Below are 12,153 nucleotides of genomic sequence, written 5' to 3'. Positions count from 1 at the left end.
GCGACTTGAAACAAATATATATCTTCAGGTGTGAATGCACCTTTAGTGCTGGGAACTCTTTCCACAGCAGTGCCGTTGATGGTGAGCACGATGTGTGCCTCTAATAACCATCTCCACATTAAACATGTATGCACTTTTAAGGATAAGTTGTTACTTGCTCCACCTCCTCTCTGTACCGTGTATCATTACCTTTCGTGACAAGACCCACGACTGTCGTGTCGTCTGCGGAATGTTATGATGTGATTTGGAACTGCATGGTCCTGGCAGGACAGTCTTGAGTTGTCAGAAAGGTGAACAGGAGTGGACAGAGCACGCAACCCTGGGGAGAGCCGGCAGTCTGACTCCAACTGTGTTTTACCTCCTAACTGACTGGCCTGAAGGTGCACAATTTGGAGTCAGACTACCGGCTCTCCAGTTACTGGATACTATATATTGTAGTGTTAAATGCAGAGCTGACGTCAATGAACTGCATTGTTTTTCAGGTGTGTTAATGCCAAACAGGGCAGTAGACACAGCGTCGTTATTGGACCTGTCCTGCATGCATATTGATTGTGGTGCAAGGTGTTTCAAACAACATGATCTGGAGTAGCCGCTGCAACCGGGTGTGCCGCCCTAATTTTATGAATTAATACAAAGCCCAAAAACACGTAAAAGGCGTTTTTGGCACAATGGGATTTCCTTAATCCTTAATTGGCGTTCAATGTTAAAGGACAACTTTGGGTTTTTTTCAACCAAGGTTCATGTTTTAGGTTGTTAGAGAAAGTAAAAGTTGAGTCTTGATTTTTTATTTTATTTTTCATTTGCTGCTTTCTTTCATTTTTATGATTTTAGCTGTTTTTGACAGGGGGGCTAAATATGTAATTGTTTTTTCAAAATCGTACGGTAATTTCTTTATTATAATTTACTAAAGTCTTACTAGACCCCAGAAATCTGGCCACAAAAGATCATGGGATCTACTGAAAGTGAAGGGAGAGGTGACAAACTGAGCCTATACGACACACAGTATGGCATCCCCCTAGTTAAGTAGTATCCCCCTTCAGTTCAATTAAATCTGTGTTTTTCTACCCCTCCCACCAGCCCTGATGTATGCCAGCATCTTTGGGAACGTGTCGGCCATCATCCAGAGGTTGTATTCGGGAACGGCGCGCTACCACACCCAGATGCTGCGTGTGCGCGAGTTCATCCGCTTCCACCAGATCCCAAACCCGCTCCGACAGCGGCTGGAGGAGTACTTCCAACATGCCTGGTCCTACACCAACGGCATCGACATGAACGCTGTGAGTATCACATGTGTGAACACACGCACGCACGCACGCACGCACGCACGCACGCACGCACGCACGCACGCACGCACGCACGCACGCACGCACACACACACACACACACACACACACACACACACACACACACACACACACACACACACACACGTAGTTGATATGAGCATTTTGAAATAGACACACAACCACACACACACACACATTCAGAGTAGATGATACATGCTTGACCTCCACACACCCTTGTGCATGATTGTGCATGACCTCAACGTTGCGTTATATCCCACAGAAACAAGAAAACCCAGCAGAACTTGGCTACAATAAGCCTTTTGCGGTCCATGTACAGCAGGGGTGCCCACACATTTATGACGTGAGATCTACTTTCAAAATGACCAGCTCAACAAGATCTACCCGCTGAAAAAAGAAGTGTACCATTGCTGAAAATAGTTTAAATATATAATGTACCTTTGGAATAGGTATTCCAAAGGTACAGGTAAGAGAAATTATGAAAGAGAAATTATGTCCCCCCCCGTATTTAACTTAAACGCCCAATGCATTCTCAATGGCAATAGCACAAACTTTGGCATGCTACTAGTCCTACATACTTACACCTAGAAACCCCATTCAAACCTATTTAGGTTCATCTTACGGTGGACATGTTTGCCTGAAAATAAATCTTTGAAATGTTTCATAGTTTTAGAAATATAGTGCTTTCAAATTTGAGAAATGTATAATGGGGCTCAATGGCATACTGTACATTGTACAGTATGTGCTAATGTAGTATGTCATGTGACAGTACGAAAACAATATAAATACATAATGACTATTAAGAAATGAAAATAACAGGCTTGACAAAGAAAAGAAAGACAAATTAATCTAGACCTAGACTCTGCTTAACCACCCCTTTAGGGAAGACTTTTTGCCCAATGTTTCTCTGAAATCTGACAAGAAGTGGATCTTTCCCTTGTAATGTGGCCGTGAACATTACTGACTTTTGTAAAAAATAATTACTGAGATTGGTTATAATTAAATAATATAAAAGCCTATGCACCTGACCATGCACATCTTGATTTGGGTCACTCTCTCCTCTACACTGAGCCATTTCAGGTTGTTCAAGGTGAGTTATGGGATCGTGCTTGAGTATTAATCGAACTAATTTGTTCTGGGCGGTCAGGGACCTAGTTTTTAAAGTCTCGGGGGTGCTAGTCTACCAAGAAGAACATAGCATAATCAAAATGGCATTGAACATTCTATAGGCTCCATCCTGAAGGGCCAGCTGGATCATATAAATCTAATCAGTGTCTTGACAGTCTCATTTATTTTCCACGATACACTGCAGAAGCATATAAGTATCCTCATAAAAGTTGGGGTGCAAAGTCCCCCAACATAAATGTGAAAGTTCATCATCATCTCAACTCTTGGTTCAAATGATGAAACTAAGATTATGAACCAAGAATCTAGACAGATTTCTAAATCTGGCTAGAAACCCGGCAACTGATGTGCCCTTTTGGACATTTCAGCCTGCCCCTCTAATTTGCTCTGCATGTCCTTGAATAGAATTTGATACATCAATGTGAGTGTTATTTCACATACGGCTAGTTAGTCACATAATCCATGGTCTGACTGTGACCATAAATGAAATAGCCTATTATAGCCCCTACGTCCTTTACTTTGCCACCCCAAAACTGCACCCCTGCGGCTCCCTCTGCTCATTAAGTGGGCCAAGGCCCAGGCCTTGCTTGCGCCTTTTGACTCAAAGGCTTTCAGCTTCCAGGAAGAAACCAAAAATACACAGGGAAGACATTTGAATATTATAACCACACCCGGGGGTCTATTAGACTCAGTAATGTTAACTCCAGAGAGTCCAGACACATAGGCTACAAAACAGAAAAAGTACATCTTTAACCACTGCAACCGTAGCTGAGCGTGTAGAGAGGCCACCTGGGAAACAGAAGGTCCTTGGTCTTTGTGTCCAAGTGTCCCTACCTGCTCCCCGAGGCACTACCCACGTAGCTGCCCACTAGGGAGGCATCCTTTGGTTAGACATAGCATTGGTTAGACATAAGGTTGGTGAGGGGTGCTTTAAGACGACCGGATTAAGGTTGGTGAGGGGTGCGTTAAGACGACGGGATTAAGGTTGGTGAGGGGTGCGTTAAAACGACCGGATTAAGGTTGGTGAGGGGTGCGTTAAAACGACCGGATTAAGGTTGGTGAGGGGTGCGTTAAAACGACCGGATTAAGGTTGGTGAGGGGTGCGTTAAAACGACCGGATTAAGGTTGGTGAGGGGTGCGTTAAAACGACCGGATTAAGGTTGGTGAGGGGTGCGTTAAAACGACCGGATTAAGGTTGGTGAGGGGTGTGTTAAGGGTTGGGAGAGGGTTAAGGTTAGGTTTAGGTGTGCTGCCCCGTGGGAGGTTAGGGTTAGGGTGAGGGTTTGAAATAGGTTGTAGGACTAATGACTAATTTCACTGTACAGTATATGCAAAGTATAATTATTAATACTAATAGTAGTATAAGTATTGGATAACAGTTGTGGAAAATAGTTGATCTGCAAGTCCGCGATGCAATGTGTATTTCTGTAAAAACAATATATGTACATTTTTGGATTCCACAATTTTCTTTTTTCCTATAATGACATACCCAAAATAGGGTGAAAGTGGTTAATTAGCCGTGACCGATGTAGTCTTTATTACAGGAATAAAAATGATAAGGCTACAGATCTTCACACACACAAAATGTGTGACGAATAAACGATTCGTAAATCGCCATTGAATATTTCGTCTCAAAACTATCCATTGATGGGTCATTCGTTCATGACTTTATTGGTGGTATACTGTATTTGCATTGTGTGTAGAATCGGTGTAATCATGATGACAGAAACCTTTCGATTTAATCGCACAAAACAAACCTACAGTTGGAGGCCATCGATATTGTCCTTTTCTTTTTGCTGAGGTTTGCGTGATCTGCGCAAAAGGACAGTTAACCCAATTTGGGCGGGAACCCCTTTTGGTGTTTTAAACATTATGTTATAATTTAGCTATTGAAAAATAACAGATCTACAAGCTCATAGCGCGCCACCGAGTGGCGCGCTACGAGCTTGTAGGTCTGCTATTTTTGAAAAATCGCGAAAATATTTATTTCAGAAAACTGGAGGATTTAGGATTTTTTTAAATTTTGAGGTCAGGCCTAAATGGGTCAAATGATAAGGGACAATATCGGTGGCACCCAACTGTACCAAGTCTGTAAGGACCTTAAGATGGGGAATGGATCTTAAGGTCCTTACAAGTTGAACATAAGACTGAGAGTGTGAGACACACACACATGTCTTCAGCTCCAACCATACATTGCATGCACAAAGTGATTATAACATATACAGAACGCTCGCTTTGTGCATTCACATTACATGGTAAACAGCAGCTGTGGAGGGGGGGGGGGGGGGGGGTATATTGTAGATCCTAATGCATAGATATATTAATTTCAACAACAGTTCATCTGCCACTTCGGTAAGCACAACACAAACAATTAAGGCTGATGACGTCGACTCATCCCTCTCAGCATAATCCAGTACATCGCAATACTACCAGAGTTTATTTAGAATAGCAACACGTTTATTGAAAGCGGGAATGATGATACCTGGTCACTTCAGGAAGACTACTCGCATAAAATAAAACTGGAGCACTCGACTGGACACTCCCCAGACTCGACTGGTCTGGGGAGTGCCGCCCCCACCCCCCCCCCCCCCCTTAGAATTTCCTCCTGCCCCCTCCAGTGGAGCTGGTTAAATCCGGGCCTGGAGTCTGGGAGATAGCTGGGTTATTGAGTCTAATGATCATTATACCAATGTGAAAGAAAATATTTAAAACATGTTATCTTCGTGGACAATCAAAATATGTTGGAATTTGCGATGTGGTGTCATTAAAATGTATGTTGACATGGCACACTGACATGTCTAGAAAATAGAAACATGGCACTTCATTTGAAAAAGGTTGCAGATCCCTGATCTAAGTATAGTCACAGAGAGAGAGAGAGAGAGAGAGAGAGAGAGGTAAGGATAAAGAGAGAATTACGCAGCCTTCTAGCAGACATACATAGCTGAGGTGACCTGTGAGTGTTTTAGGTCACGTCTGGTTCTGGGCCAATGAGCTGTAGAACAATGGAAGAGCCCATTTTCACAGATCTCATTAAAATTGCAACCATCATTAATTAGGAGCTGCGTTCCTGCCGGCTCTGTTTCACTCAACACCTGTGACCCGTCGGTGACTTTGACTCACTTTGCAGTGACGTATCTAAACATCTCAGATGACCATTTAAACAAACAAAGGGACTTTTTGGTTTGCACATTTCATGTTAATATCTACGTGTCCCCCCAATGTTTAGAAAGATGAGAAATCTCATATTTCTAACAAACTATAAACGATAGCCAGAATCTTAAAGTTAATTAACTGTGTTATAAAAGCTGTAATGAACATAAAAGCTGTATTTTGTGTTTTCTAACAATGCGCAATAAAATGCACCTATATTACCATGATATATAACTGTTTATGTAATGTGTTTTCTCCCTCCTACCTGGCATCCCTATTTTGGGCATGTCATTAATGTCATTATAGGCGAAAGAAACTGCAATTTTGGAAATGAGGCTGAGAGCCGGTACAGGCGAGGACGATTTCTGTGTTACTCGGGCAAGTAATTAGCCGATCTGCCCTTTTTGTCACACGGAGACGGCGTTTTGGGGGACTTAAGCGGTTAATTTTGAAACTACCTTCCAGAGTGGGAAAGTTTGGAGACGCGACTTTTCGTCTCCGTGTGTATAGCAAATGCCGCCTAATTTGCTGAAACGGTGATGTCATAGTCCCGTCGCCCCCTCCAAACTAACCAGTGTTAATGGTTTATTTCACCATAACCACTTACATATAAGTATCACAGCTATTTTATATTTGCACATAATGTCTATAAATCACAGTCACAGCAGCAGTGCGCACGAGAGAGGGGGAGAGAGAGAGGGGGAGAGAGAGAGAGAGAGAGAGAGGGAGAGAGAGAGAGAAAGAGAGAGAGCTAGGGAGAGGGAGAGAGAGGGAGAGGGGTGCTGCATGTTAAAAAATAAATAGGCTACTCGTTTGCGCGTTGCATCCATTTCCAATAATGCCCACCTGTGTGAATCACTTACTTTGTGCTTGCTGCTCGTTTTCAGAAGAATTAATCCAAGGTTTGTCATATTATGGTTTAAAGTAGGCATAAACTTTAGCTGGTCAGTCAGTGTGTGCAGACTCAGAGAGAGAAGCAGCACTGCTCTGCTGATTAAATTGATATGACCTAGATATGTCATATGCGCATCTGACTGGCACGATAATTAGTTATTTGGCAACACCTGTGTGAAATACCAGAATAAGCTTTTTCTTTTTTTTTGGTGGCCATCTACAGGCCAGCCATGTGTACTACAGCGTTTCTTGAAAGCGGAGCAGTTTACCGGTCTCGTGTATACAGCATACATAATTAACATAACCGCAATGTAGACGCAGGAAAGTTTTATATCGTTCACAAACTTGTGCGGGGAACAGCCCGAGACAGCCCGAGCCCGAGACGCTTTTTTGCGTATAGTCCACTTTGGCGTTTTCTAAATTGACGACACTTTTGTAATTTGCCTGTAACTGTAACTTCCAATAAAGTATTCTATTCTATCGACGGGTAACACGCGGGAGTCTGTCCCCGTTACAGGGTGCTAGACCCTGGGAGATTGATTGCTGAGGTAGAGCGCCACATCTACCATCAGCTCCCAGTACTTACCGCACGACTTGCTTCAATCAAGCCGTGCTACTCATACACTGAGTTGGCGGTACCAGGAACCAAACCAATGACCTTGTGGTCCAAAGGCAAGAGCTCTACCGACTGAGCTACTTTTTGATATTTTGGAAATGGGGCTTAAGTGATATATGCTTCTTTTTGCCACCCCTTACAGTATGTACTCTCTGCTTCTCCTCTCCTCTCGAAGGTGCTGAAAGGCTTCCCCGAGTGTCTCCAGGCTGACATCTGCCTCCATCTGAACCGCACGTTGCTGCAGAACTGCAAGGCATTTAAAGGCTCTACCAAGGGCTGCCTCAGGGCTCTGGCCATGAAGTTCAAGACCACCCATGCACCCCCGGGGGATACACTGGTCCATGCCGGAGATGTCCTCACCGCCATCTACTTCATATCCAGAGGGTCCATAGAGATCCTGAGAGGGGATGTGGTGGTAGCCATCTTAGGTAAAAATGTTTTTCAGATGGTGGCTTGTTTTGGTGTTTATTTTTTTTATGAGGAATGGAGGTGTTGGGGTTAACACATTTGAATGGCACTGCACCCAATTATTGAGCATCTTGGTGATCATTTCTGTTTAAAAGCTCACACGTCTGATATCGTATTATTGCTTGCAGCACAAGAAAAAACTAAAGGAATATTCCCGTAATATTTGTGAGGCAGGTTGTCTTCCATTAGAGGCCCATTACATCACATGTTAAACCAAAGACTTACAGTATCTCTTTTACAGAGATCCTATGACATATCTTTTGTGTAAGATCAACAATTTTTTTTTTATCTAAGTTTGTGGTTTGTTTTGGTAGAGAATTCCTCTGACAGTAGAGTACTTCTCTAAGAGATTTAACCAACATGAATGTTTTAATACTCTTAGTACTCAATAAGGACTGCATACAAATGTGTAGATTGGTTGATAGTGCCCCCTACTGGTAAACATAGAGTCTTACTACTACTGCCTTGAAGCAACATGTTGCATTGTGTATTGAAAGAAACTAGCCTGACTTTGGCTTATGAGTCTGGACCTCGGCCCATGGGCAGAGTGTATGCGGAAGCTGGAGAAATGAGAAAATGATCGGGCCAATAAATTGCTGTCCGTACAGGCCCCTTTTCCACCGGGGTTGAACCGGTTCGGTTCTTTCTTCCCGCCAAATATTGAACTACTTCAGAGTGTTTCCACTGAAAATTAGTTGGTTCCGAACCATAAACGTTTGTTCCCAATGTGAACCACAAAACGGTGCTTCAGCTTTGTAATTGCACGCAGCGCTTTGTGAACCGAGACGATATAAGTGGGTGTGTCAGTAGGTTGGAACTTGTCAGTGGGTTGGAACTTGGGAGGACGCAGACACACGCAACATAACATAACATAACAGATAAACGAAGCCGCAAAAATGAATGTGCAATGGTCTGATGAAGAAACAGAGTGTTTGTTGTCCGTCTGGGCATCTCCTGAGTTTCAGGAGAAGTTGGAGAGTACCCAGAGAAAGGCCAAATTATATTCGGCATTGGTAGAAGAGTTGGCGAAAGCTGGGTTCACTCGAACGGCAGAGCAAATAATCAATAAACTAAAGAAACTAAAAATAAATGTCTGCATTAACAGCATGAACGTTCGCAGATATTCTATGCTTGAAAGCATGCAGGGAACAAAAATTCGTTTCACGTTCAAAACGATCCAAACGTACGGATGCATCGCGATCCAGAATCCAGCTGAGGCTTGCGGGGCGTATCTGATAGTTGTAATAACTTGTAACCCTACAGTAACATCACAACCTCGTGGATACTGTTTACATCGGCTTGTGTTGTGCAACGCCCTCGGGTGTCTGCGTGTATGACGGATCCTTTTGCTTTTCAACATTTTGTGTTTAGGTACAATAGCGCCACCAAAATAACCGGGGTCAATCTGGTGGAAATACAGCCGGTTCGCGACTGGTTCGCAAAAAGCACCAAGGTTCAGAACCGCACTGGTTCTGAACCGACGTTCTTTTGGTGGAAAGGGGGTAACAGTGAAAAGCACCCTCTTGATTGGTCCATGTGTATATGGTGACGTAACATACATGCTGCAGTACTTTAAACACAACAATGGCTGCCCTCGACTCAACAAGTTTAAGTTTCCACAGAAAAGATAAAAACAGCTCTACGTGCATAGCACTAGCACTATGGTGACGTCAGCTTTTTGTTACGCTGATTGGCTAGATGAGTCTGTCTGTCAAGGCAACTACTTACGCCCACTTGTCAAGCTGAATGTTACTAGATACTAGATAGTAACATGCACTAACCCTAACCTCGCTTTTGAGTCAAGCTCTTAGATGTTTTAACCTTCTCTACTTCACAGGGAAAAATGACATCTTCGGGGAGCCCATCAACCTGTACGCCAAACCGGGCAAGTCCAACGCTGATGTGAGGGCTCTGACCTACTGTGACCTCCATAAGATCCACAGAGAAGATGTTCTGGAGGTCCTGGACATGTACCCCGAGTTCTGTGAGAACTTCTGGGCCAACCTGGAAATCACATTCAACCTCCGTGACGTGAGTTTGAACTGTACTCGCAGTACTGTAGTTTTTCTTTCTTTTTTGGAATAATTTAGACCTGGAGCACCATTACTCTAAACTAATAGACACCCAGGTGTGGTTATAATATTCAAATATGTCTTACCAGTGTATTTTTGGTTTCTTCCTGAAAGCTGAAAGCTTTTGAGTCAAAAGTCTCAATCGAAATACAACTATTTAGTGACATCATAACACTAACCCCTCCCCCATTATCATACAACAACAGCGGTGGGTGGGGCTTAAGTTCAGGTGGGTGGTGCTAAGGTGAAAACTAGGTATGGGTGGGTAACTGGTGAGTGTGGCCAAACACTTTCTGTACACTTTTTTGGACTAAAATGTTTCAGGGGGGGGGGGAAATCACAGCACTCCATCTTTAACTAACTAATGGGGTTTTGTTGACATTATATTATAAAAGACAGTTTAACATCTCACGTTTCATCCACTCAGACCAACATGATTCCAGGCTCTCCGAGCGGCGATGACTCCGGCGACGGCGTGGGGTTCAACAAACTGCGGAGACGCAAGTTGTCGTTCAGGCGGCGTACAGAGAAAGGTGAGCCCTCAGCGGATCATTCATCACATTCACACGTTACAACGACAAACGCTCTTGAGTGTCTGGGTGTGATGTAATTTAGTATCACTGACCATGTGATTGATTGGTTTGATAATTAAACACGTCGATGCGAGCGATCCTAATTGTTATGTATCGGCCATCTTTGACATATTTGCCATGTTCCATCTGGCGTAGAGTCAGTGGTGGAAAGTAACTAATTACATTTACATAAGTACTGTACAATTTTGAGGTACTTTTACTTTACTGGAGCATTTCAAAATGTCAGTACTTTTACTTCTACTCCACTACATTTTAGATGCAAATATTGTACTTTTACTCCACTACAATTATTTGGAAACTTGTGTTGCTAGTTACTTTTTATATTTTGATTATTATTACAAAACATACATTAGCCACTTCAGCCCTATATCTACAGTACATTTCGGCCATTTAAGTAGATCGTAGTAGATTGTAGATAGGCTATTTTCAAAAGATTTTTAGACATTTGAAATTAGACATTCTGTATATTGAGTACATTTTGATGGCAATACTTTGGCAATACTTTTACTTTTGCAAAAAAAAACACTCCTTGGGCTAAAAACGGCCATAGCCACTGTGCTGACATCACATTTGTGATGAAGGCTATGGCCGTTTTTAGCCCAAGGAGTGTTTTTTTTTGCAAAACTAATGCTTGGAATGGATTCAGCATAATGAAAACCCCCTAGTTTGACACGTCACATGCTACATAAAGCATGATGATTATTATTTTTTGTCTTCTATAGGTTGTTAATGGTATGGTCACATATTATGCCAATTATGAAAATTGCTCAACATATGCAAGTTAGCATCCAGCAGTTTCTACATGCTGGGGACCCATACTCAACATTTCTAATGTAAGTAAAACGTGATGACTTTTTCTCTCCACCCCGTCCAGATAGTGCAGACGCAGGGGAGATTAAAAAGAGCCAGAAGCACGTGCGGCGGAGACGGAGGGAGTCGGCCGGCAATCACAAACAGGCCCTGCTGAAGCCAGAGTGGGAGGAGCGTCGCAGCTCAGTCTCCTCCCACTCCAGTGGTGATGAGGTAGAGTTCTACACACACACACACACACACACACACACACACACACACACACACACACACACACACTAACGCAATGTTTCCCACATAGAGTTGGGACCAATTTTGGGTCACAGACACTTTTTAACACGTTTCCTTTGTTTTTGTATCATTTATTACTTACAGTTCCCGATATTTTCCAGAATATTTTTTAAATCATCAAAAAACAACAGATCTACAATAGATCACTAGTAGGTAGATTGCTACCTCCAAAAAGCCAGACAGAAGATCACTTTCTCTCCACGTTCTCTCCCATTTCTAAAAGAGCCTAGAAGGCTTTAGATGTCGTCGTGTTTGTTCTCAGCCTCCATCTGCAAGTAATTCATCCCGAGGAGATGGAGACACTGTGATGTTGTTACTCTGCTGTAATTGCCAGACAGAGGTCTGGCATCATGTTTGCTCTTGCATGAAAACAAGTTTTAATTTAATATTTATGTCCCTCAAACGTGTTTCCAAAGTTTTGATTTTAAACCAACACTCAGATATTTCCAGTCCAACTCATTTCAATTCAGTGATTTGGGTGATTTGGAAAACCACCCAGTCCGCCCCGGTAACAAAATGTGCACATGCACGCTCTACAGTGGGGGGAAGTGCAACAGGCCAACAGCATGTGCACCAAGGCCCGCCCCCACTCGATCATGATTGGAGGAAGGCCCCTCTCATCCTGATTGGATGAAGGTTTTGCCACCCGCCACCAAAACTGAAACTAGGGTTTTTTGACCCCAGGGGCTCACTGGGGACAGGGAGGATTTCCTTATATGGTCAGCACACTCTATAGTAGGGAGGATTATCCAGAAAAAATAAGTGATATTTGAATTAAGTCAAATCACTGAATATACCTTTAATAAAGCTCTTTAAGCTGCAATATTGTC

The 12,153-nt window shown here is 43.0% G+C and overlaps 1 protein-coding gene across 1 annotated transcript in view; it reads left to right on the top strand.

The window, feature by feature from the left end:
• The window catches only part of kcnh2b (potassium voltage-gated channel, subfamily H (eag-related), member 2b), a 310,233-nt gene that overhangs the window by 292,045 nt on the left and 6,035 nt on the right, over positions 1 to 12,153 (top strand). The window contains exons 15-19 of the mRNA XM_079489821.1: positions 1,078 to 1,277; positions 7,265 to 7,517; positions 9,395 to 9,588; positions 10,057 to 10,162; positions 11,097 to 11,250. Coding sequence (XP_079345947.1) covers positions 1,078 to 1,277; positions 7,265 to 7,517; positions 9,395 to 9,588; positions 10,057 to 10,162; positions 11,097 to 11,250 — 907 coding nt within the window. The remainder of the gene's footprint in view (positions 1 to 1,077; positions 1,278 to 7,264; positions 7,518 to 9,394; positions 9,589 to 10,056; positions 10,163 to 11,096; positions 11,251 to 12,153) is intronic.

Source organism: Electrona antarctica (genome assembly GCF_951216825.1).
Source record: "Electrona antarctica genome assembly, chromosome: 20".
In the NCBI taxonomy this organism is placed as follows: domain Eukaryota; kingdom Metazoa; phylum Chordata; class Actinopteri; order Myctophiformes; family Myctophidae; genus Electrona; species Electrona antarctica.
This window is presented reverse-complemented; position numbering and strand designations above follow the sequence as displayed.